This window comes from Limanda limanda, chromosome 5 (genome assembly GCF_963576545.1).
Source record: "Limanda limanda chromosome 5, fLimLim1.1, whole genome shotgun sequence".
Taxonomy (NCBI): domain Eukaryota; kingdom Metazoa; phylum Chordata; class Actinopteri; order Pleuronectiformes; family Pleuronectidae; genus Limanda; species Limanda limanda.
Genome location: NC_083640.1, coordinates 18,966,627 through 18,992,529, shown reverse-complemented (window position 1 = coordinate 18,992,529; position 25,903 = coordinate 18,966,627). Strand labels below are relative to the sequence as shown.

At 42.5% G+C, this 25,903-nt stretch overlaps 3 protein-coding genes across 3 annotated transcripts; all 3 read right to left on the bottom strand.

Moving 5' to 3' along the window:
• Positions 1-2,823: 2,823 nt before the first annotated feature.
• Positions 2,824-4,616, bottom strand: gadd45ga (growth arrest and DNA-damage-inducible, gamma a). Its single transcript, XM_061071030.1, has 4 exons — positions 4,465-4,616; positions 4,232-4,333; positions 3,899-4,109; positions 2,824-3,649 (listed from the first exon to the last, which is right to left on the bottom strand). Exons 1-4 carry the CDS (start codon positions 4,515-4,517, stop codon positions 3,536-3,538), a joined length of 480 nt encoding a protein of 159 aa, XP_060927013.1. The 5' UTR covers positions 4,518-4,616; the 3' UTR covers positions 2,824-3,535.
• Positions 4,617-8,096: 3,480 nt separating this feature from the next.
• creb3l3l (cAMP responsive element binding protein 3-like 3 like) lies at positions 8,097-14,157 on the bottom strand. Its single transcript, XM_061070838.1, has 10 exons — positions 14,054-14,157; positions 12,222-12,362; positions 11,709-12,102; positions 11,419-11,531; positions 10,974-11,066; positions 10,625-10,731; positions 10,190-10,258; positions 10,003-10,087; positions 9,785-9,878; positions 8,097-9,632 (listed from the first exon to the last, which is right to left on the bottom strand). The coding sequence occupies exons 2-10, from the start codon at positions 12,360-12,362 to the stop codon at positions 9,244-9,246; spliced, it is 1,485 nt and encodes a 494-aa protein (XP_060926821.1). The 5' UTR covers positions 14,054-14,157; the 3' UTR covers positions 8,097-9,243.
• Positions 14,158-16,684: 2,527 nt separating this feature from the next.
• On the bottom strand, positions 16,685-20,506 carry nim1ka (NIM1 serine/threonine protein kinase a). Its single transcript, XM_061072270.1, has 5 exons — positions 20,205-20,506; positions 19,931-20,043; positions 18,189-18,310; positions 17,903-18,049; positions 16,685-17,443 (listed from the first exon to the last, which is right to left on the bottom strand). The coding sequence occupies exons 1-5, from the start codon at positions 20,504-20,506 to the stop codon at positions 16,685-16,687; spliced, it is 1,443 nt and encodes a 480-aa protein (XP_060928253.1).
• Positions 20,507-25,903: the final 5,397 nt, after the last annotated feature.

Sequence of the window (25,903 nt, the reverse complement as noted above, 5' to 3'; positions counted from 1 at the left end):
TCTCTCACTTGCTTGCTGAGTGTAAGATGAGAAGATTGATACGACCTCTTCTATCTGCCCATTAGTTATTAAGCTCGGGCCAACACCTGGAGTTCTGGCATCACTGTGAGGTTGCCAGCCAACCATTTGCAGGATCCAGGAAGTCTCTGAGCCCCAGCCAAGAAACACTTCCACACATAACCCCCTTTGTAAAACCACAACTTGCTTTTACTCATTGGTGTTTGTTCTGGATTAAGCAGAAATGCACCAAGTAAATTAGTGAACATTTGTGGTACTTTAGGGGGAATTTATGGCCTTGGAGAGCACCGGGCTGGCTGTTCCTCCTTGTGCCCAGTCTTAATGCTAAACTAAGCTGAGTGGCTGCAGGTTTCAGTTTCTTATTGATCGGACAGTTATGAGCATTTGTATTGATCCTTCCATTTAACTCTCAGCAGGAGGATGAGTAAGCGTGTTTCACAAACTGTCTAATTTTCTCCCTGTGAATGTAAACTGATCCCCTTTTAATCACCAGAGTACATTTTGGGGTTTGTATTTACACTGAATCTCTGTGTTATGGCTCATGTGAAATAGAGGAAAACAGCAGTCTGGCTTGTGTTCAGGCGTATAAGCTGCTTCCTGATGTTTACCATCTTTCTGCGCCACGGTTGAGAACACTAATGTTTCTCAGTCACAGCACATGTGTCTGGTCTTGCTCCCTCCCTCCCTGTCTATCGAAGCGCTAGATCTCTGGCTCAGACCTCGTGCAGACAGTCAGCCTGTCTCGACAGTCTGGACTGTTGCTTCAGGCTTTGGCACCACAGCCAACGCGGGGAAAATATGTTTTGTACGTCTATAGTATTTCATCAGCGGCAGAACCACTGAGTCCTTTGCCTGAGTGTATTTTTTCCCTCTCTGCTGGCCCACATTCACCTTTAGCCAAAAGGAAAATGGTATAAAAACAGAGATGTTGCTGTTTTTAGTCTGGAATAGAGACTGTATGAATTGCTGCTGTAGAAAGAAGCACAAAGAAGAACCTGGCCACTCACAAAGACCAGTAATGTAACTTTCATCCAAAGTAGGTCAAGGACTTACAGTTGATAAAACAGAGGAATTAATTCCAATCTTATCTATCTCTTCTTTGTTTATTCAAAACACACAATATAACACTCAGTATTTATATAACTCTCTTTGTTGAGGGCATTGATTATTTTTACCCCGAACGCATCAATATCATGGTAAAGGGTCTGTTTTTAATTATTTATATATCTCTTTTCTCGTCTTGAAGACCACTCAAAGTGTTTTACAGTCCAGTTTTGACATTCACTCATTTTTACACACATTCATAAAGTGCATTCTTTACCACACACTGTCAACACATCAGTCAGGGGCAATTTGGGCTTCAATATTTATATTATATTAATATATTTATATTTATAGGATGCTTCAGCACACTTAATGGAGGAAACTGGGGATCGAACCACTGACCTTCTGGTTAGTCGACGATCTCTCTGTCCCCTGAGACGCAGCCGCTTGGACACAATGGTCACTTCCGTTGCTGCTCTTTGTTTGTCATAGACAAACTCCTTCAAATGCCCTGTTGTATGCATTGTGCACATCTTTATTGTGTTGTGCTCTAACCTTCCCCCTGAGCTGGCAGGGAAATTTACTGGTGATTTTTACAAGACATTTTCCTGATATTGCATTGATGTCTCATTGCCTACTAGTGCAGATTAGAATGCTCATGGAAAGTCCCTTTGTTGCAACTCCCCTACTACTTTGTTGTAATCCTGAGTAAAGCTTCCTCTGTTCTTAGAACACTGAGCAGCAGTCCCGGCACAGAGGGACACCTCCTTTTCTTGTGCATGTGTGGTTGTGAGCATTCATGTGTGTAAAAAATGTGCATATACAGGTGCCTGCTTACGCTGTGAGTGTGTTCACACATGCAGGGGGATGACCAGTCGGTTGGCTGGAGACCGAGGCGCTGCCAAGAAAATCGAGACAGCTTCCTGTGAAGTCTGAGTTTCCTTTGATGTGGGCTGCCTTTACTGTCAGCTTCAGCTCACAGCCGACCACAACACTCGCAACACTTCCCCTTACCTGCCGCTGAATATCCGTCTGACCATCATTCCGCTGCAGCTTAGCCTCTATTCCAGTCCACATTCTATAGCCTGAGCGCACGTGCTTGAGTGCGCACATGTCTGCAGGAATTCAAAATGCATAACTTGTGCCTGATGGTTTGCATGCACTTTTAAGCCTTTGCAGGATTTATAACAGGCAACCTTTCCCAGCTCTGATATGTAACGTCCAACCTCAAGTGTTCTACAGTTGAGCAAAAGTAGGTTATTAATACAATACAGCCTCCCCTTTCCACTTGAATGCACAAACCTAGAACTAAACAATGGCAAACACACATCTACCCCCAGCTGCCAGTGCAGAGAAAACAAAAGAAAGCTCTTTCCTGCAAGTCGCCCCCCCCTGTCTCGGCCTCAATTCTGGCAGCAGTGATTGTGAAAGTTGGCGCAAAAAGGCAGCTGCCTCTGAGTTGTGAAAGGTCAGTGCCTGGAAACAACACATGTCACAAGAATCATTTTCTTATAACTCTTCCTTTTTATCTATTTAGTCTATTTCTAAAGAGTTACCCATTTCATCTTCACTCTCCAGTTGCCACCCACCCTTCACTCTTTCCTTGCCCATATCAGGCAGCACTTCCTGAAACGTCTACGTCTGTGCTAGCTGCTGCAACTTCCCACGCTCGGCTGCATCTTAGCTAACTTTAGACCTGCTGACATGCTCTGCTGTGAGGCTTCACTGGAAAGGAGAAATAACACTTCTGACAAGAGAGGATGATATTGATTCCATGTGTTTATTCACAAAACATCAAAAGTGAAGTACAATTCAAATTTAACATTGCATCGGTTTCGTCTGCATATTTCAAAGTAAAAACAATAGTCCGTTATTAAAAGTGTCCCAGGTACAGACACTGCTGAAATCAGGATTCACAAACAGAGTCTCTGCTTATTCCAAGAACATCCCGATAGCTGTGCAAGTCCTTTGAGACACTTCCAGAAACCATCTTGAGGACCAGCATCTTCCGCTTTCCTCTCGGATGAGATTCACTGCAGGCTCCAAACTTCCATGAGTCCATTTCTTACAGTCTCCTTCTCTGTGACTTTCTCTGCTCACTTCCCCATCAACTTGTGATTCAGGGCAGCACCTGAGTCACCGCTCATCCTCTTTTCCTGCTCAGTGCAGTACAATCCAACTCCTTCTCAGTGTCCATCAACCTCTCGGTCCACTAACACCTGGTCCACGGCTGCCGCCTGAACTCGCACCCCCGTCCTCAGGGTATAATCCAGAACCAACGTGCCCCGACCCAGACTGGTCTGCAAGGGTGCACTCTGGCAGGGGTGCTGGTTGTGGGAGGGTCTGCAACCACAGCCTCTTCATCCCCCAGAAAAAGTGAGGCAGGAAGGCTTTTGTCGCCCATCAGCTGAGGCTCAGCTCCTTGACTTTCTTATCTGCATCATCAGGTGAAGCATGTCAGTGGGGTGTCACTTCAGCGCTCTGGGAGGGTGATGGTGGGCACCCAGTCGTACGCGCTGCGGCTCTCCTCGCAGAAGTGGCCCAGCTTGTCCAGAGCGGGGTCTTTCCACGGGTTTGCACTGGGGCTCTGGAATGGAAAAAACAAAAGGAAAGGGGATGAGCTATTTTGAAGTCAGACAACACTCAGCCAGACATCCAGCTATGCAGACATGAAGCAACCCTGGCAGCGTGCGCACAGGAAAACTCAGACAGAGGAGTGATGCCTGCATGAATCACTGGCTGCCAGGTTGCTTGATGACTCTCTCTCTCAGTGTGTGTGTTTGTGTGTGTGTGTGTGTGTGTGGGTGGGGGGGTGCTCCCACTGCCGGGAACGTACCGTGACAAGGATGCAGTGCGCGTCCTTGGGCTCTCCGGTGCCGTCGGCGCCCACGAGGTCGGCCAGGCGAGCGATGTCGATGACTCGCACCACGTTGATGTCGTTGTCGAAGCAGAAGGCCTGGATGAGGGTGAAGTGGATCTGCAGAGCGATGTCACACTCGTACTCCTCATCCGTGGCGAGCACGCAGAACGCCACGCTGTCCGGATCACTGCGGGGAACAAGAGGAGGAGCAGCGGGGTTAGAAAACACATCATTTCCCCTTCAATCCTCATACACGGTGTTGATATGAAAAAGTGGGACAAGGAGTCAAACTCGTTAATTTGGACTTACACATTCATGACTTTGGCGGACTCGTAGACTCCCACTGTGAGGTAGTCCTGCTTCTTGGCGGAGATGAGCAGCTCCTCCAGCGCTGCGCCTGCACTTTGCACCCTTCAGAAAGAAAAGACATGCACCATCAGAACACTGCGCATTTGCACATTCACACATTTAAAGCTTCAATCCCAGAAAGTTCAGGCAAATAAACCCGTGCGTAAAGTGCTCCTTGTGCGTAAAACACTCACCTATCTGCGTTATCCATTGCGTTCTCTTGTCCGCGGATCTCTTCCAGAGTCATAGTTAGAAATAATCCAAGTGCGATCGGAGAGTAGAATGAGAGCTGGTCTGCTGCGTGTGCGTTAAAGTCTCTGTGTCGTGTTATTCTGAGCCGGGATCAGCCTGTGGGAGCTTTTATAGCCGCTGCGCGTTGTTTCTCGGCAAGGGGCGGGCTCTTCCTGCTCGCGCCTGCTGCCATTGGCTGGCTGCGGCCGGGGGGTTCTTAGAGGAAAAGCAAAAGTCCCCTCGGGGCAGATCCACCACCGGGGGCTTGTTGACAACCCCACGTGGGGAGAGATTACAAGAGAATCCAAGAAACCCCCTCCCACGTCCTCCACCCACCTCCACGGTCGATTCTGCATTGTCAACATCCAACATCACCATGTACAAAAACTAAAAGTCCTCATTCACTGTGTATTTGTACAGTCATTGCAAATAGTGACACTATAACAGCTTGTGCCCACTGATGCTGCAATCATCCTGTAAGATACACATTTTTTTTAAATGAAAGAGGAATAAGGTAGACAAGAGAATAAAAGAGCAATATTATAAAAAATAAATGAATAATAAAAAAAAGTACAACATGCACCGGTTACCATGGAAATATTGTTTGTGGAGAAATGTACTTGAGTAAAGTGCAAAGGCACAAGATGATTGTGTATGGATATATATATATATATATAAATACACGTATCCATATATATACTGTATGCATATACAGTATATAGGCAGGTATGGTAAACATAAAGAATATTAGTATAAAATGTTATGCTATGGTAGATTCATCATGGTAGAGTATACCTTAACCCAGAAATACTATATTGTTTGTAGTGCAAGTATATAAAGATGCGTACATACATAAATACAAAAGTATAAATTCACAATATTATTCAATAAAACATAAATATAAAAAGTATATGATTCGGGGAAATTCACGATAAGAAAGACATGAGTGGAAAAATGTTATATGATTTGATATAGTTGGTGTACATCATACAGAAGATGTGCAAGTAGTGGTAGCACATTATGTAAAATCACATTATGTATAGCCAATTATACCAGTTATACATGTAAAGCATTTCACGTCACGTATAATGATTTCATGGGATTGATTGTATCATGATTCCAGGCGGATTTGGGGCTTGAGGTTTTTCCACCTTGTTTACCTCCTCCCCAGAGAACTGGCTGCCAGGAAGCCTGCCCTCTGTTTGCAGGTTGTATAACTGTTATAAAAGCAGGGGGCATAACAGACCAATACATTTCACACCAGCTACAAAAGGATCATGGAACTGAATATGCACATGAGTACACGACAAAAACGATGCATCTATATATAACAAACAGCAGAGGGAAAATGAATCCATGAGGAAGTCTGGAAGCATCGTTTCCAAGCCTGGACTTCCCCGAGCAGCTTTGGGGAATCACTGCCGGGATATTTATAGCTCATCCAAACATTCCCTGAAGTCTCAGCTCCTGGTTAACCGGCTTGTTGGTGGCTCACCTGCACACCTGCGCTCTGCCAGCCTGTTCCCCAACGTGGTGCCCCCCCGGGAGAGTTACAGAACTGACGGCCCGTAACGCCTGACCCAGACATGGCCACTTGGGATTTGGTGAGGGCGAAGTGTGTCTGAGGAGGTGTGTGTGTGTGTGTGTGTGTGTTTGTGTGTGTGTGTTTGTGTGTGTGTGAGAGAGACCAAAACAGCTTGTGGCCGGCACACGCCACTTAATCCATTGAAAAGGATGCTTTAATTGCCAGTTTGTCTTGAGGCGCGTCGTTTCTCCTCCAGCAAGAGAAAAAAAAGACAAGAGGGACTTTGTGTCACAACAATAGTCAACGTCCTCCACCTGCCACCCACCCCAGCCCATTCATGAAGAGAGTGTGTGTGTGTGTGTGTGTGTGTGTGTGTGTGTGTGTGTGTGTGTGTGTGTGTGTGTGTGTGTGTGTGTGTGTGTGTGTGTGTGTGTGTGTGTGTGTGCGTGCGTGCGTGCGTGCGTGCGTGTGTGTGTGTGTGTGTGTGTGTGCGTCTTTCTCTCTCTCTCTCTTTCTCTGTGTTCATGTGTCTGTCCCTCTGTGTGTGTGTGTGTGTGTGTGTGTGTGTGTGTGTGTGTGTGTGTGTGTGTGTGTTACCCCATGCACTTCCATTCACTGTCCTACAGCAGATGCCGGACAGATGTGCGTCTCCCCCCCATCTGTACCTATGCAAGTGGTCGTATCATGACATTGTATCTTATCAGATGAACTGTAGACGTTTATATTCATCATCATCATACAGATTCCAAAGACTGTTCACACACCAGTCTTGTCCTAACTTGAAATCCGTGCCTGCTGTAGAATAATACAAATAATTCAGGGTTGACCTGATCAATTGCAATTTGGAAAACAAATTATAAAACCTCATCAAAAGTTGTGTACCATTTTGCACTTCAAACACAGACCTACAAAGTGGCCCTTCTTCTTACTGGAATTTGTTTCGGCTGAACGTTGTTTTCTTTGCAGCCCCCTGACGATGAGTAAAATAATGAACCACGGTGACATTTGCCTGAGGGCAAGTGAAGGTGCCCACGTGTTGACGACTTGACCTTTAACCCCACCTCGCACGAGGCTGTAAGATGCTGATCACCTGCTCAGAGTGAAGCCCTCAGTATCAGAAACCTGGACTAGCGGCGCCACCTGCTGGTGATGTAAGGAGCGACCTTTCCCCCACTGGTGAACGAGTCGGAACATGTCTGTAAAGCTCGTGACTCATGATTCCACCGTCACACATGAGTCACCGTCCAGGTCCGTGTTCGCTGTTATTCCCCCACAGCTGAGCGGACGTCTGCGGCCACACAAGGGTTGTTTGCGAGCAATGGGAATACAAAGTGAATTCAAGTGAAAAAACTAAAAAAAATCAAATTTTGCAGAATTAAGAATAGATGAATTTAACTAGCCTGTAATACAGAGATAATACCCAGAACACCTCATTGTTAACCACACAGGTAGATTTACGTAACATGTAATGGGAAGTTTATTGTCATATGCGAGTTAAAGAAATGAAATGGCATGAATCCGTTTTTGTCTGGAAGTTTTGGGACTTTTACAAGTTAACAATGCAATCATCAAAGTATCTATGAGAATGAGGGGGAAATTCCAGGTTAGCTAATAACTTATAGATGGTTAAATTAAACTAGTTTCTTTGCATTGACTAGAACTGTGGGTTTGTAGTTTGATTGTAAGAACTAATTTTCCTGTTGCAAATAGCACTGTATCCATTAATCCCAAAAATTATTTGTAAAGCGACCAATCACAGTTTGCCTCATAGGGCTCGACCATCTACAAGGTGCAACATCCTCTGTCCTTCGACTAGGGTGAGGAAAAAATCCCCCAAAGACTTTTAACTTCAGGGAGAGACAAGTGGAGTATCTCTCTCCCAGGACGGTAGCACAGCCGGACTATTGAAGATGTATTTCCTCATCAAGACATAAATCTGATTTATTTTTGAACAAGTGTTGTGCTGTTGAGCTCAAAAGTCTTTAACCTTTTGTAGTTTCTAATTTCAGAGCAGACTTGCAAGAGGAACAACCCACAGGCCGAGTGCTGATCAATAAAACCACAGAGTCATTCTGATATATAAAAAGTTTATTATTATTATCATAGATGTCCAGACATGTTTATACATAATGAGTTCAAATGTACAGAAGAGCGACAATCAATGAAGCTTATTTACATTCCATTCTTTAACCGTCAAATGTCAGTGCATTTGTTCAACATGAGCAACATTTAAAATCTCAACCTCGACTAAAAAAAAAAGGAGTTCCAATACTTTTTAGATTCCATTTACCACTGACAGTAACCGAAGATATAAATACACAGAAAATGACAAAAATGCCTCACTGACAGAACAGGTCATCATATTTCAGATAGGTTCATAAAATGTAAGAGGTGTACTTTGATGTAAAACAGGAGATTGTAGGGGCGGACTGGGGTTAAGAGGTCAAACGGTTCAGTGTCTACAATTTAAAGACAACATTTCTCTTGAATTACTGTACATGAATGTAAAAAATAATAAAAATAGGCATTCCAAATTTCTAAAGGTGCATGATACCCTTGTTACAAGGGAAACACTAACAAACTTCACAAGTCTTCTAAATGTCCTGCGATGGCTTTAAGCAATATGGTGACCAAGCTTCATGAGAAACAAACAGCCCGGCTGATTCTGAAGCAATGGATGTTCACGACTAATACGATGGCAGGATTATTATCGAGCAGCGCACGCTAAGAGCTAGTGGAACAGATCAGATTCACGCACCCTTCGTGTTGAATGATTAAAAGAATCAAGCAATGCTCCTTTTGAATAAGCTTCTGCCGCTTCATTATACATTTTTTTGGTGTGCTGCTGACAAATTCACAAATTTTGGCCGTCACCACTGGTTTGTAGACTAACGTGAGGCCTCTGTGTTTAGCAAGAAGCCTCCAGCAATACAGATCTGCTGCGTCACTTATTCCTCAGGTAGTTTAAATTGTTGGAACACGGGAATCTCTCTCCTGTTTTATCATTGGTAGAGAATCAGAACAAAGTGCAATCAAAGTAACAGTAGTACACGAGAAGGCGGTTAGAGGGGAAAAGTAGGGACGGACAGACTGATCCTAGGTCTTTATGATTAATGTATTTTCCCCCTTCCTCCTTTTTGTAAGTATAAGATTCCCTCTTCCATCCAAATCATTAGGAGTATGGCTTCCTCTGCTGGATATGATAAATATCCCCCAACTACATCTCATCAGAGCGGTGCTGCTGTATTATGACAGATGGCGGGTTCCGATCTATCCAGTTATCATTTGCATCGGTGGACGGAATGACCGCGTCAATGGCTCCTTCCTGTAAAGACCCTAATCCTCCAGCAGGACCAGGCTTCATCTCTGTGGCCTGAGCAGGGGCGGGGAAGTCTGCCGAGGAGTTGCTGTTGACGCTGGTCTCCGAGTCGGTTTGCTCCACCCTTTGGTAGTCAGGGGTGTGGTTCTTCTGACTCATGGCAAAGATGGCTTTCACGTTGTCCACCTCCGCCTGGGGCACGAAGGGGGGCACATCCTCTTCAGGCTCGAGGTAGGAGAGGGCGTCTGTGCTTTCTTGTGGAACGGAGCGCAGGGTTCGGGAGATAACTGCAATAAACAAAGAGAGATTATTAACAAAGCTGAGCCAACAAGATTCATGAATCCTGGGTTACACATGAGATAAAACAACACTTCATTTGGAGCAAACGTCATGGTAAGAAGGGTTGAATAACAAAAGTTTTTATTCTGATGTAACTTACCAGATGTGGGTGTGTAGATCTCCTTCTCTGCTGTGTTCCCACCGAACGGATTGACTGACGGGAAGATGATGAGACAGAAAGAGAGCAGGAAAACCTGGAAGGCAAACCACACGAGGAAGTGAGGAAGAAATACAGCAGCAATACAGAGAAATCAACATTTAGTTTGAGAACAATGAAACAAGTGACAAGATGGAAATGAATAATGTCCACAAACTTACCATAACACAGGTGCTGGTAGTGCTGGCCTTCATAGTGGACATCTTCACGATGGACTGAAGCTTCCTCAGTTGTTCTATCAAAGAGCTGCAAGAACCAAGAGACATCTAATGTCACAGCTGTCGACAGAAACACTCGATTTTTATTATTTAAAATGAATAAAGACGAAATATCTCAATCTGTACTTACACGTTCTGTTTGTGGAGCATTTGGACTTTCTTCTGTAATTCCAGGTTGTGTGCAGTACAGATGGCAACCCTGCGGGAGGCACATATTCAACAGTCAGGATTTCTAGCCTTTATTTGATCCTTTTATAATTTACTTGTAAAATGAAGACATATGACAAATCTATGCTATGGTCAAAAGGAACAAGTCAGGGAAAACTGTTACTTGCTTCTACTTTAAATACTTCCCAAAGTAAATATTTAGAAAGGCCTTCATATTGTCCTCAAGTGATTATTAAATGTAAAAAAGAATGGGTCCCTGGCGTGTAACAGTACAGGAGAATATACTGAAAGCTCAGAGGAATATTTGACACCATCTTAAGATCAGATGTAGAAGTGTATGCATCTATGTTTTAATATTTAGGAAATAATTCCTGATTTGCAGAAAACCTCATCTCACCTGTTTTCCAGTCCATCGACATACACCTTCTTCTTCTTGCGGCTCTCCTGAGCAGACTGCTTGTTGCGGATCTTCCTCCTGACCCTCTTTAAGGTCCTCTCCTCTGCCTGTGACACAGAGAGGAGGAGGCTCTCAGCAGAATGTTGTGACATGAAAGATGACAACGTGTGTTGCCTTTTGCAGCTAAGCCATAGAAAAAGACTAAATCAATTGTTTATATTTATTTAGCAAATGCAGGGTGTGAGGGGAGAAATGCAGAAACAGAAACAATCATGTATGTTCAAACGATAAAAGGCATACGACAATACATCAGCTCAGTGGGAAAAGAGACATGAAGTGCATCCGTTACCTTGGTGAGAGGCATGTGTGAGGGGAGGGAGGCTCCCTCTTTCGCCAGAAGCCGCTTCTCCTCCTCAGTGAGAACAATGTCTTCGAACTGAAACTGAAGGGAGAAAACAACCATTTGCAAAAGAAAAGAAGCTGTGCATACGTTTCTGCCCCATTTGTGGCAGGCATCAAAAATCAGGAATATACAAAACACCGGTATGTGTGGCATTGAAGCAAAGCTATGTAACTTTCTCTGAGCAATGGCGCCATCTGCTGCCACACATGGGGATTAATTATGTCCGGGGCTCCAGTTTGAGAAGTAAAGTCGTTTTGTGTGTGAAAAACAAGACACTATTCTCCCTCAAAATGATGTTGAAGCAACTATAAAAGTTTAAAAAAGTTGCATGATACTTTCTTTAGGTTAAAATATTATTTTTAATCTGGCTCAAATAGTGAGAGAAACTGACCTCGTCTGTGTTGAGCACCATGGAATCCTCTGTTGAGTCCTCTATGGACAAAGTGCAGGGCAGCTCGCTGGTGATGTCCTCCTCCATGTCCATTTCCTCGGTCACCAGGTCGTCTGCCAGAAGAAAGAACATTTCAAATAAACGATTTGGATCTTTTGGGATCTGCTACCTCAAGTTAAGTGTCTTCATTTATTACATCACCCCCCACAAAATCTCTAAATCCCTAATCCAGGTTTCCTTAGGGGATTTACATTAATGAGATGAATTTTGTTTTTTTATGGTCCACTTACCCAGATCAATGAAGACATCTGTATCTGGCCTCTCTGCCCTCACACTCTGCAGGGCATCCATGTCCTTCCCCTCGCCCTGCAGCAGAGAGTAGCAGTGATCTGACTGGACTGTTAGGGCCTCCGGGCTCTCTGTGTGCACCTCTCCAGGGACCAGGGCAGGGTCCGAGGGCACTGGACTGGGCTGAGAGTAACTTGGGCTGGGCACAACATCACTATCGCTGCTGTGGGGACTCGGGCATCCCAGAAGGTTGGTGTTTCCAGGTACAGTGCTGCTGTCATCAGAAATGCCGCTGTCACTGCCCAGGGGAGAATGAGAGGGACCGATGGTCCCCTTGTTGTCTTCTTCCTCCAACAAGCTGGACAGAAAGTCTTCAGTGTCCATACCTGTCAGCATCTGAGGGACCAAAAACAGTATTTAATTCTGACACACACAACAGGTGAGCTCCTAATTACAGTTATATCCAGCTAACTTCATCCTACGTTTATGCATCTTTTCTGTGAAAGTGTTCTTACATCTTGTTCAGACAGCCAGGATTCGATGAGCCCGTTCCCATAAGGAAAGAAGGGCTCAGTAGATTCGTCCTCTCCATCTTGGAACAGAAGCCCCAGCAGGTCTGCTCCATCCATTTCTGGAAGATCCTTAATGACTGACATCTGTAGTACACAGAGCAGCATTTACATTAAGTTCAACATGATAAGTCATCTATTCAATATTTTATCAATCTATTTTACCAATAGGAGCCTTTGACAGACATAACACCAAACAGTAGGAGACAATGAGAGGCCCTATTGAAATTGTAAGGATTATTCTTTTTTTTCAGGCAAATTAATTGGCTTTTTGAGGGCTTTAACATACTCAAATTCTTACCAAAATTTGCAGAAAATTAGAAAGTGAATAAAATGAACGTATTCTGGAGAAATTTTTATTCGACTATGTTTTCCTAATTCAATTTTTAAATATTTTGTTGTATCGTGTTTTCTCAAACCAAAACGAGATGGAAAACAAACCACAGTTTGATATTGGAAACAATCATTAGTTACAGCCCCACAGTTAAAAGGATGCAAATTAACAGTTGTAGCTGACTGAAATGAAAGTTGAATAACTCCAGAGACTACCATGTGACAGCTTATCACTAGCTCCAATTATCAACCTCAGCTGTGACTAAACATTGTTAAAAAATCAAAGAACCCGAAATGCTATAACACACTCATATTAGATAAAGTCAAGTCAAAGAAATGAATCTGATGTTAGATAAGACAAGATAAGATGAAACATTATTGATCCAACAACGGGGAAATTCACAGACAAGTCAGTATGACCTAGTGAAAAAAAAAGACTATGCACATACTAAACATCTCTCATCACAGAAATATTGTATGTATAGAAATGTACTTAAGTAAAGTGCAGTGGCACAGGATGTAAAACTGTATTTGTGCACTAGTATAACAATAATGTTGAGATAGATGTATCCATTCATGTGCAGATTAGACTGTTTGTACACACACAGGCAGATATGGTACAGAATAGTACAAATATAAAATCACCATAAAAAACTAAAACCACAATATTTGATATATAATACAACTTAAAAAAGATGTATAGTAATTCACAATAGTATACAATATAATGTAACTTTATGAAGGTATGCAGGTAAATATATATATATATAACTAGAGCCTGCAGGTACATGTGGATGAGAGCTGGTGCTGTTTGGACCGTGAGGCGTTCAATGACCTTTGCCTCCCTGCTATCTTAAGTGTGGCAGATGACACTTCCGCTGTCAGAGGTTTAATAACACGTCGAGCAAAGTGCCATGTAAACAACCTCACATTGCATCATCGCCACGCGGACACCATGACCTCATCTCATAGTGGGCCCCGCCCCCACGTCTTTGTCACAGATACACGAAGTCAAAACAAATAACGCGGCGGATCTCGAGTTTAAAAGCAGGAAACGACTGGATCCATGTTGAGTCTGTTGCACAGAAACAAGAAAAAGCAACAAACACACGGAGGCAGCTCGGTGTCTTGTGTCTCTATTGTCCTGCAGGAAGACAGTTGTCCTGCAGCATGTCCACGGTGAGACACACGGAAAGACCCTATTGGTAGCAGCAGCTCTTACAGCATATACAAGCTGTTTTTAAATCTCATTTAACAAGATGTAAAGATAAAAGATAAGCACATTATTGAGTTGACAGGCTGACAGGAGGAGGCGTGGTTAGGCCCCAGCGTCTCAATAATCCTGTGAGGATCTGTGTGGAAAGAGGGCGTGGCCCCCCGTCCCTTTAAAACACACTTTTAAAAACATTAAACACACCTAACGTTCGATGAGTGGTTCCTCTTACCGTTCAGCGACAGGAGACTGGAAACCATCGACTGACTGGTGTCTCGGAGTGTGTGGTGCTTCTTCCCCTCGGCTGCTGTCACGGCGCTTCCTGCAAAACCACCTTCCAACGAGGCAAAAAATGCGTCATCGCGTCAAGCCGGATGTCTGTACGTGAACGCTTTAAAAGGCTTCTGGGAAATGTAGTGCAGCGATGATTGGCCTGCTTCCTTCCCTAGCATGGATGTATTTATTGACGTTAGTTTATATAATCATCATCTACTACTAATAATAATCATCACAATCACAATAATCAAAACAATGATCACACTTATTATTATAATAATTATTATCTATACTCAATGTCAGATAAATATATGGATCCTTGCTTTTGTAAGTGTTAAAAATATCAACATAAGGAGGGAGAATGTTTTTCTTAAAGTTCAAAATCACATGTGGATGATTTAAAACACTTTGATTTCTGTGTCCTTAAAACAGGTTGAACTTCAAGTGTCAAAAATCTGTATCCCATCTCCCACGAGTGTGTGCGTGTGTGTGTGTGCGTGTGTGCGCGTGCTAGAGACAAAAAGAGAACAGAAATCTGAGGCATTTCAATTTTTAAAGTATTTTAATCAACACATGAGCATGGACATGGCATCAAATGATAAAAAAAACAAAACACAACTGAAATACGTACTGAAATAGTCTTAATGATTCAAAACTGAAAAAGAATTTTGCCAACTAATAACTTTTGTATGTTGTTTTATATTTTTAGCTTCATGTCATGTCTTGACTTTTTCAAGCCACAGGGGAAAAAAATGAAATGAAACAAGTCCGTCTGATTTCATAGCATCATAGAAACTAAGGCATTTGAAGAAAAGTGCAAGTCAACAATAAAAACCTATTTCATGTGCCTCACCACTCATCGCCTCATCAGAATTTGAATTTCTGAATCTTTTCTTGCTACTTTGAGTCAATAAGTAAGAAATGTGGGCTACGACTATCTGACCTGCACAACCCAAATCAAAGTTATGTATGTCATCTAATCCTGGTTATGTGTCCTTAAATCGAATTTCCTCACATTCCCAAATCTCATGAGGAATAGGTCCATGTCAAAAAAAGAGACGATAATAATTCAATGGTGGCAGCATTCTCACAGAGACTAATTTTACTAACTATAAGAGAGATACTAAAGTAAGAAATCCCAGATTTCAGGAGCAGAGTAGGGTTATATACCGTGATATTTCAATGTGCCTTAAAATGCTGGACTGAAAAGCACTTCTGATTTCTAATGAAGTCCATGCAGGCTCAACCAAGACTATAACGCCTCGTTTCCACATAGCTCAGTGTCCATATCCACATCGACCTGAAGTGTATTCTTTTCTATGGTAACTTCCTTGATCTGGATTGTGTAGTGAAACTCCCATGTTCCATGTACGTTTGGTTGTCGATGTTGGACAAATCGTATGCACTGTAAATTGGAATCAAAAATATTTAGCTAAAAGGCTATTTCATTCAATTCAGTTAATCTGAAAGATTGAATATTACCATGATCAGCCAGTTTAACACACTGATAATTTGTATATATATTATATAGATAATATATTATCTATATATTATACATTAATATATAATTAATTATTTGAATATATCAATAGATATATTGATAGCAATACAATCAACATAACAACTTTCTTTATTCAGCATTTTGAAAGTATAGTAAAGTAAAATCAGCCCTCTCCTACGGGAGCGTATTGCATTCAGTTAAAAAAAATATAAAAAAGCTCTGGGTAAAAAAAAAAAAAAAAAGTTCGAAAAACATAATTTTTCCTGTTTTTCGAACTTTTTTTTTCCTGTTTTTCGAACTTTTTTCTTTTCCTGTTTTCTGAGATAAAAATCCTGTTTTTCGCTCAAATTTTTTTCAATGCTTTTATTTTGAAAGTGACGTATAGCGTCCATAGACATAGCGTCAAATAAACCTGAAAACATTAGTTGAAAGTCTCGACCATATTTCGGGGGATATGCTACAGATAGGTAGAGGATAGTTTTTATTTTTGTCCCGTTAGTTGCTTTATTATAGAAGATTGATGTGTAGTTCCTGTTATAAGCAGGTTTGTGGTTGGGACTCTTGTTTTGAAAGGGGTTCTAACGGAAAGGGGTTCTATCGATAGAGAAAAGTGTGAGGGAAAATAAACGAGTGTGATGTCCCGATTCAATAACCATCTCTCGTGTCCTCTTTCGGCTGAGGCCTCCTGACAGTATAATAGAACAAACCGCTCGGCTACATTAGTCTGTTGCAGGGTCAGGCTGATGCAGCAGCAACCATACTCCATGCATGCGAGAGCTTCAGGCAGGATTAAGAAACCCAGAAAAACAGGATTTTTATCTCGCAAAAACAGAAAATAAAAAAGTTCGAAAAACATTCCTGTTTTTCGAACTTTTTTATTTATTTTTTTTTACCCAAGGCTTTTTTTTTTTTTTTTTAAGTGAATGCAATACGCTTCCGTACTCTCCCATGGCTCCACCACCGTCAAAAAATGACCACTAGGGGGCAGAATCCATAAAAGACACGTAGTTATGGACATGCAATTAAAACTTGGTGGAAACGAGGCGTTAAGTCAATGACTTTTCAGAGTGGAGCAGAGCATTTATTTCACAGAATCACGCAGAGTTTAGACGTGTGCCGTAAATTACGGTACACTTTTAGTCGCTCCTTTTTACTTGTCTTAGTTGGTCCGACAACCTTTGCGGCTGCAGGCACGCTGTGAACAGCCCGCCTCTTGTGAGCACGGTGCAGCAGGATCCGGTAGACCCCGGTGATGGAGCTCCTGCAGTCCTTCCCCTGGTTGTTGAGAATGTGTTCTGAGGTGATTCCCAGTGTCTCCAGTGCTGCCTTTACCTCCATCTCCTCCTCCCCGAGTTCAGGTGGATCTCCCTCTGCAAGGTAGGACGGGTCCAGTTTAAAGGGCTCCATCGACCGCGGGAAGTCCACAGGGAGGAGCCACTCACAGCCCATCATCTGCTCCACCTTGCAGCGGTCAGATGGAATGGGTTGAAGGATCCCTCTGATCAGTCTCTGGCACGCCTCTGGCACCCAGGAGGGCAGGATGTAGGCCCCCTCCAGGATGCATCGCTTCAGTTTGGCCACCGTCTCCGCCCTGAAAGGCATGGCGCCCGTCATCATAAAGAAGAGCATCACACCGAGGGCCCAGACGTCTACAAAGATGCCGACGTAATGCTCGTCTCGAAAGAGCTCAGGCGCAGCGTAAGGCGGAGAGCCGCAGAACGTGTTTAGTGTCTCATCCCGGCGGCTCAGCGTGCTGAAGCCAAAGTCCCCCACCTTGACACACGAGCTGCCGGTGTAGAAGACGTTCTCTGCCTTCAGGTCACGGTGGATGATGTTGCTCTCGTGCTGTGGGAGAAAAATTAAAAACTGAGATCAATGACTGCGAGTCAGTCTCAGCTGTCAATCATGACGTTCCACCCCAATCGTATATAACTCATGAGAACCCAATTTACCTGAAAAATAAACATACATCAATGTAGTAAGAACTACCTAATATTACAGGTATCTTTGAGAAAAAAATATATCGTACTTTGGTCCAGGTCCAATCCGCTAACATGGAGGCGTTGGAGTTTATTATCTAAAATGCAGCCAGCAACCAGGTGGCAATAGTGACGAATTAGCTTAAATTGGGAGGAGTTGTCATGTCGAGCATCTTTATAATACAATCAATGATCAGATACAAAAATCTAAATGGTCCATGTTACATTGACATACAGTTTTGAGATGTAGTTAAATCTTACAAAGATAACATACAGATTGAGATGAGGTTTCCTTAATATTCAATATAAACTCCTATGTTCTGACCATGTGTTGAACAGCAGAGAGGATCTGAGCAAAGATAATCCTGCCATCAGAGTCAGAAAGTTTCCCTTCCGTGGTTATTTTGGTGTAGAGCTCCCCTCCTCCTGCATACTCCATCACCAAGTGTAGCCGTGTCAACGTCTCCACCACCTGAAGAGGGAAGAGATGTCCTGTCAGAATGCACTACACAGATGAAAACTGGATGTCGGCAACATGTTGGGATCACTGAGAAAGCCCCTTGTGATCAGCTAATGGTAGCCAAATCAAGAGGAGAGTGTGTGAGTGGAACCTCATAGAGGCGTATGATGTTGGGATGGTGCAGTTTCTCCATGCTTGAGATCTCTCTGGACAGCAGCCTCTGGGTCTTCTGATCCAGCTTGGTTTTGTCCAGGATCTTTATGGCCACCTTGTCTGGAGACGGAGCAGGAAAAAATCAGTGAAACCTTAATATCAGATTTCTACAGAGAAAGTGTATCACTCCAATCATGCAGAAAAATACAGTTTATACCAGAAATAAGGTCATATTGAAAAAAAGGGGAACAAATACTGGTTTTGTAGATAAGGCCTTAATATTGTGGGCAACATTTTTTTTTATGAGAGTAAAGTAGTAGGTTTAGACTGTGTCATTTTAGGAGGTGAATATAAGAAATAGATTTTATTTTAATTCGTAATTCTCGTGATAGACTTTTTCCCCCTTAAATTAAAAGGTTTCTTAGTTCTTGCAATATAGACTTTTTCTCATTAAATTAAAACTTTCTTCTTGTAATATATTAACATTATTCTGGAAATCTCAGATTGATTTTTCTTTGATAAGGTCCTCATACTTTTATTTATTTTAACGTGTCTATCGCTGTGCATCATGACTAATTTAATTTAAACTCTCTGATAAATCATGTACTGTAGCTGGAGGATAGAACATTGTGGCCTGGTTCCAACTAGCGAACGCAGAATTGTCCCTGAAGTGACCAGGCCTGACGCTCTGCTCCAGATAATTTGATGGAGGATTAACTGCCACCAGAAACCAATTTTCCTGATTATGTTCTCCCAGGGTTAAACTCTCACTTTCAGCTCCAGCTGACGGAAACCTGTTTTACTGCTGTGATCTAAAGTCTAAGCAGATATGAAACGTCAAATCAGTGAATATCGAATAAGACAGGGGGAATGGACAGATGAATTACTGTGGCTACTTTGTTTTGGAAATCAAATTTAACACACCACATTTTAAAAATGTTCAAGAAACATCGTGCAACTTTAAAAATGTGGAAAACAAACAACCGCAAAAGCTCAAAATGACTTTACATACAGTGTATGAGACTCACACAATTGATTAATGATTCATAAAGATAAATAAAATAAAACCTCCGGTAACTAAATACAGAAAAGTTCTTAAGGGGCTAAATGGTGTTGAGATATCTAATTGTGCATCGTTATACATTATTCAGGCTGGTATTAGACTCCCTTTCAGCTGTGACATAGCTTTCACTGAGCATTTAAAATGCATCGCAGCTCACATTGTTTTTGGAGGACTAAGTGACACACACACACACATACGAAGCATAGCCCAGACAAGCATACAGTAAAGTACATATTATCCTGCAAGGACACACACACCCACGCATTTAAACACGCTCGTTCTCCTCTCTCTCTTTAGCCTTTGATGAAGCATGCAGCAATTTTAGCCGTCGCTAAGGAAACTGAAGATCTCTAATCAATCCATCTGCTCAAGGGCAGCAGACAGTCTGTCTCTGTGTGGCTGAATCAGCCTCCTGACCCGGCACACATCACCTTGTTGGTGAATGGCTACATAAGATCACACTTGTTAATGTTGCAGCCCACTGATGGAAACAGCTCATCAGCCTCACCATCACTTAAATCTAAGAAGAAGAGCAGAGCCGAGAGCGAATGGGAGATCTTTTATCTTTAAAGACTGATATTTTGTAGTAATTTCCAAAAACATGTACAACTGGCATTTTATTATCCCTGTACATGTGTCGTACAGTTTCCTTTCATTAATATCATACAGCTTCTTACCTTTGGTGAGGGCGTGAATTCCCAGCTTGACATGGGAGAAATTTCCAACACCGATCTCCCCTCGAATTTTGTAGAAGCCAATTCTTCTTCCCACTGTCATCTCGCGGACGACCCTGTGACCACATTACAGAAGATGTTACACCAATAAGAGAGGAGCCACCACAGAAAGGATTTCACTGCATGGCAGGTGGGAAAAGGAAAGAGAAATACATCAATTGAAATCTTATAATGAAGAAATAAAAAGGGGATTTCTGTTTTCTCTCCTCATCCCTACCTGTCATCCTGGCACATATCCAGGTTCAGCCGTTCCAGTGGAGTGAGACGGCGGATGGTGGCTCCCTCATCGTCCGTGTTGATGTCGGAGCTGTCCTGGCGGCTCCAGCGGCTGTACCTCTGGCCACCAGAAACCACAGCTGTGCCTCCGACGGAGCCTCCGACTGAGTCTCCGTTAGACTCCCCGCCGGAAACCGAGCTGCTCCCAGCAGTGCCCGCTGGCCCCGACCCCTTCGAACCTGCTGCCCTGGCCCCGGCTGCAGTCCCCTCCGGACTGCTCTCAGCGGGGCAGACAGCAGTCATCCTGCAAGGTGGAGTGGACTTAGCTCATGGCAGGTAGGGCTGCATGACTGGGTGCACACAAAGAACAAAAACAGTGGGTTCATTGTTAGTTTCTTACAACATTTTTAAAACAGTATACTTCTTTTACTACATGTTGCGTTTTTCCTGATGCACTTTCATTGATGTTCTGACTGCTTTGAGAGTGTCTTTCAAAATCTACCTCTTTAAACTTCTAAATAAATGACAGCAACTAAGAAAAATGCATTAATAATTCAATTGGTGTTTCTTCTCATTAAATCTATATCAAGCCCACTTCAACATGTGTTATTCAAATGTTCTTGTCTAATCATATATTAAATATTCATGGTTTTGCGACACACAATCTTCGTGTAATCAAAGTGTCGTTCCTAACACATAATCCATAGGATGTGAAATAAAAATGCAAAAGTGAAATAGACAGCACATTCATTATTCATTCCTGCAGGTTCATTAAATGCTTTAATTTAAATATTAAATCAAATACATTCTTATTCCATTGTAACAGCTGATTTGAAGGAAATTCATTCAACGTACCTTCAGATATGTCAGCCATGTCGCAGCTAAATCCTTTCAGTGTCCCATATCTCATAGCTATAGAGACAGCCAAGTCAAAAAACACATGTTACTGATGTGTTATATTTTACTTCAACTCAACAGGTCAGACACTCCAAGGCTCCACAGACCCAAGCACATGCTGCGTCCAGAATTCCCAAACGAGCTGCAACCGATACCGGTCCTCGCCACAGTGGAATATCAGGGGCACACTGCAGCTGCAGTCTAGTTGCATTTCACGAACTTCCAGCAGTCAAAGCTTTAGTTTTCCTCATTTGAAGCTGCTGAAGAAGAGGAGCCGATGCTGGAGATGGGATAGCAGGTTTTGCGTGCTGTTGGATTCACGCTCATGGTCGTGTCTGAAGAGATCTGTGGAGCTTTAATGGGCTCTCCTGAGTGTCCAGGGTATAAATAGGTCACAGGCTGAGGAGGAGGGATGAGGAGATGGAGGGTCGGGAGAAAGAGGCTGAACAGATGATAGTGTCAGCGTGCAGCCGCGGGACATTCATTAATAAGACAACCTGGAAAAAAGCACAAGAACGACACAAAACAAATGTCATTTATGTTAAAATGGAAACCCTCCTTTTCCTTTTGTTAGTCCAACTTTTTCAGTTTTCTTTAAAATTTCATTTACCTCCTCGTAGACGTATCAGAATATTTTTGAGAACTTGATTTTTTTTCTATGAATCAAGCGTCTGTGAAATGTGAAACTTTGTGTGCAGACGTCAACGCAGGTGTAACCCTTCACTATCTGCTTGAGTGTCCGTTAATGTGTGTTGTAATCCCTGCTTCACGTAGCGCTCGAGTCCCGTCCTCCGAGGGCGACAAAGGCTGAGGTTGCCATGAGAGCCAGAACGGACAAATGAGCGAGATCCTCATGACTCTCTGCTAACGAGGGGATTCTATCAACATGAAATACCAGCGTGGCTAACCTTCACATTTCAAATGAAGAACATGAGTAATGACCGGTACTCCCTAATGTCAGTGTGTGTGTGTGTGTGTGTGTGTGTGTGTGTGTGTGTGTGTGTGTGTGTGTGTGTGTGTGTGTGTGTGTGTGTGTGTGTGTGTGTGTGTGTGTGTGTGTGTGTGTGTGTGTGTGTGTGTGTGTGTGTGTGTGTGTGTGTGTGTGTGTGTGTGTGTGTGTGTGTGTGTGTGTAATGTGCGTTTGTAATGAGGTGATACCTGCATGCTGCTCTGACAGCAAACCTCTAACAACGTCCCCTGAGAGGGAGAAGTAAAAGGTGAATCTTAGGTGAAGCTGAACACTAACTTGGAAGAAACAATTCAATTTAGCCAAATCCAATGACTTTAGTTTCATCTGTCTTGTCTCTTATATGCATTCTAAAAATCTGTATTACTTTAATTATTTAATTGCAACTACATTTCAAATTTCCATGTATCTTTATTACAAAGGTAATGGGTCACATTTAATGCAATGTTTTCTGCCATGTTGAGTCAGTGTGAATAAAACAACTTGAAAAATGTGTAAAATAATAAATATATACAGTAAACACACAATTTATTTGAACAGTTCAGTAATTAGTTTCAGGCAAAATTTGTCTTAGTTTTATCCTGTGAACTGAACGAACTGGACTGGCCTGAATTGTCTTTACTTTCTAATACACAATTACTTACTGAGGTGTTTAACAGAATAATAGTGTGCACTTACTTTCTAGCAGTGCAAGTCCATTGTTCTATTGAACCCGACACCTGATTACAGCAGTGAATGTATATACACAGAATACTCAACCCAGTCTCATGTCTCAGCACAACTACATTTTGCACCAAATACTTTTTAGTTGAGTATGATTTCGCTGCATTGTAATCTGTACTCATGTTTGAGTAATGTTTTATAGTATTTTAGGAAGTTGCTCAGCTTTTAAAAAATGATTTACATCCTTAATAGGAACAAACAAGAGTGATGCTGAGTGGCACTGCAGGGAAGCCAGAGCCTATTTTGAGGTGTTTGGTCTTTTCATAGAATTAAAGTTAACCGGCTTTATACTGCACACCTGACAACAGAAGCCTTTTTGCACAACAACTCACAGTATCACAGGGCATAATGTGACAATTCAATCTCTGTGGCTTTTAATGTCACCAAATGACCAGGAGAAGTGAATACAATTGTTCTCCCTCAGTTTTATATAAAGTTTGCATTATCATTTTGAGTCAGAAGAGGACACTGTGTGTGTGTGTGTGTGGGGGGGTGGGGGGGTGTGTCTGTTTGTGTGTGTGTGTTTGAGACAGGAGTAACACGGTGTTCTGGAGGTTGTTCTCTGTTCTCTATATATAAAGATGAATGAATCTATGTCTAAGCTGCTCTGGGAAATCAAAGCCGTTCTCCTTTGTCAGGCCTGCAGTCTCCCAGCCTTTCAAACACCTTGCTATCATCACACCATGAATATCTAAGCATTGATCTCAGGCGGCCGAGCAAGGCCTGGCGAAGAGCTGAGAGGCTTCCACTTTACAGCACAAAGCAACACGCGCCCAATACCAGCCTTTTATGTGTGTAAATAAAAAAGACTAAAAGGACAAGCGTGCATGAGATAAATGCAATAAATAATAAGAGGAGAGCAAGACGAATTCTAAAGTGATGAGGAAATTGTATTTTTCAATTGCAGATGGATATATACTTGATAGTTTTATATAAATGATTGATTAATACGTCTTGGAACATAGACACAAATAGTTTATTGGACTATTCCCACTTTTCTCAACCAAAACATGTAAAGTATCACGTTTACAAATATATTCCAAAAACTACTTATAAAACAGGTTTTCAAAACTGAACTGACTGATTATTGCATCAAGTGGAGAGTTTCTCCGCAGAGGGTCGGTCTATAGACACCCAGATTGCTTTGTGCTTTGCAGGATCCACCGGATAACAGATCTCCGTGGTTGCTTGGTGATGGACACTGAACGAGCATGTTTGTTTGTCTTCTTTGCTCAGGCTGAGGATTAGGCATTAACCGGCACAGAGTGTGAAGACAGAGAGCACACTGCAGTGCTGGGTGACACAGCGTCGAGCCAGCAGAGCACCCAAGTGAAATGTGTGTGCGTGTCTGAGAGCAGACTGAACACACACCAACAGCAGTACTTTACATGTCTATTACATAGTATCTTGCTTATTGCTGAAATCAATGCATTAAGCAACAAAGGTAATTTTAGTTAAACTATAAGACCAGGACAATCGCCAAACTCGCAATAGATTCTTTTATTTTATATCTCAAAATTAAAAATATAAATATTTTAAAAATATGTTCTGGCTGCTGGTCACACCATTAGAGTGTGACCAGCGTAGAGTGTGGCCAGCGTAGAGTGTTACCGAGTCAAATTCCCTGTTTGTGCAAACTTACTTGGCCAATAAACCTGATTCTGATAGAGATACCTTACATGGTTTAAGTACAAAATAGAAGTTTTAAATTTGAAAGACTGTGGGAGCCTGTTCTTTAAAATCAACCATCATAAATCCTGAGAGAAGCTCAGTAAACCTCAGAGGCTGAAACACCACTGGGCTCATGCCCCAGGATTCTGATGTAGACGAATAAGACACGTTGTAAAAACAGTTGCAACTTTAAGCTGAATAACATCACTCTATAGCAGAGCATCAGCATCAAAATCCAATGTGCCGTGTTTCTGTCATGTAGAGTAAATGACAGAAACACTTCACTTTTCAGACCAATATGTTACTGACAACATCACCTTGGTCTCCTTAATGAATACTCATTAGTGACGGATGTATTTTGTGTTAGGGCTGGGTGATACGGTCAAAAGTAAGATCAAGACTAACGTTCACATATCATTGGAAATCAATAATTATCACGTTAAATGTCACATATTATTGATGTCAAGGATAAGACTGATTTTTCAAGGGTTTCAAATCTGAGGTAGATCGATCACATGTTAAATATCCTCGCAGTGCTGACACAATGAGCAATATATCTATATAAAATGATGTATAATGTTATATTGCTATTAATGAGCATTATATTGTGATAATTATTAATATTGATTTATTGTCCAAACCTACTCTGGGGTTATGTTTAGATCATTCTAATGACGTAGTGAGGACCGAGCCACATCCTGTCCTAACTTACTAAATGTTTGATTTACAGACACAGCTAAAGAAACTCTCTATATGAATTGTTTACCACAGTCCAGCCTCCCCCTTCATCAGCAAACACAATCAGCTGTGCCAAGTGTGGGTCCTTACTCACCAGACAGTCAATCATGTGTCTGAGGGTCCCCAAAGGGAGGGAGGAGAGTTTGCACTGGTGCACTCGTGCTACCATCAGCAGCCTCTTCACACACTCCAACAACGGAAAACACGAGAGCCCTTCCACAGCAGCTGTGGATCGAGAATTAGTCATTCTTACCTAATTGCCTGTCTGTGCCTGAAGACGATGTGTAAGAGGAGACAGGAGCTGTGCAGTGTTTATCTGCACAACAGTTCCTCCTCTCAGTTTGTCTCTTTAAAATTAAGAAATTCACTTTAGAGTCCATTCCCTCAGTCTAGCCTGTGTTTGCATCCCATTCTCGGTTTTTCACTGGCATTATGCATCCTGGCACAAAGACAACGCACGCGCCAGTGCACACACATTCACACGCACCATTTTCACTCAGAAAAACACATGCACAAGTGCACTCGTGTAAATACACACCCGGAGAGTGAGCTGTACCCACATAAAGCTCCCCAGTGTGTTAATTGAGACACACGGCTGAGAAGAATAAAGAGCTCAACGATGAAAGAGCTGCAACAATGAGGACCATGGGCCCTAGGAACAGAGAGACAGGCCTCACTGGAATCTATGGGGCAAATATTTCACA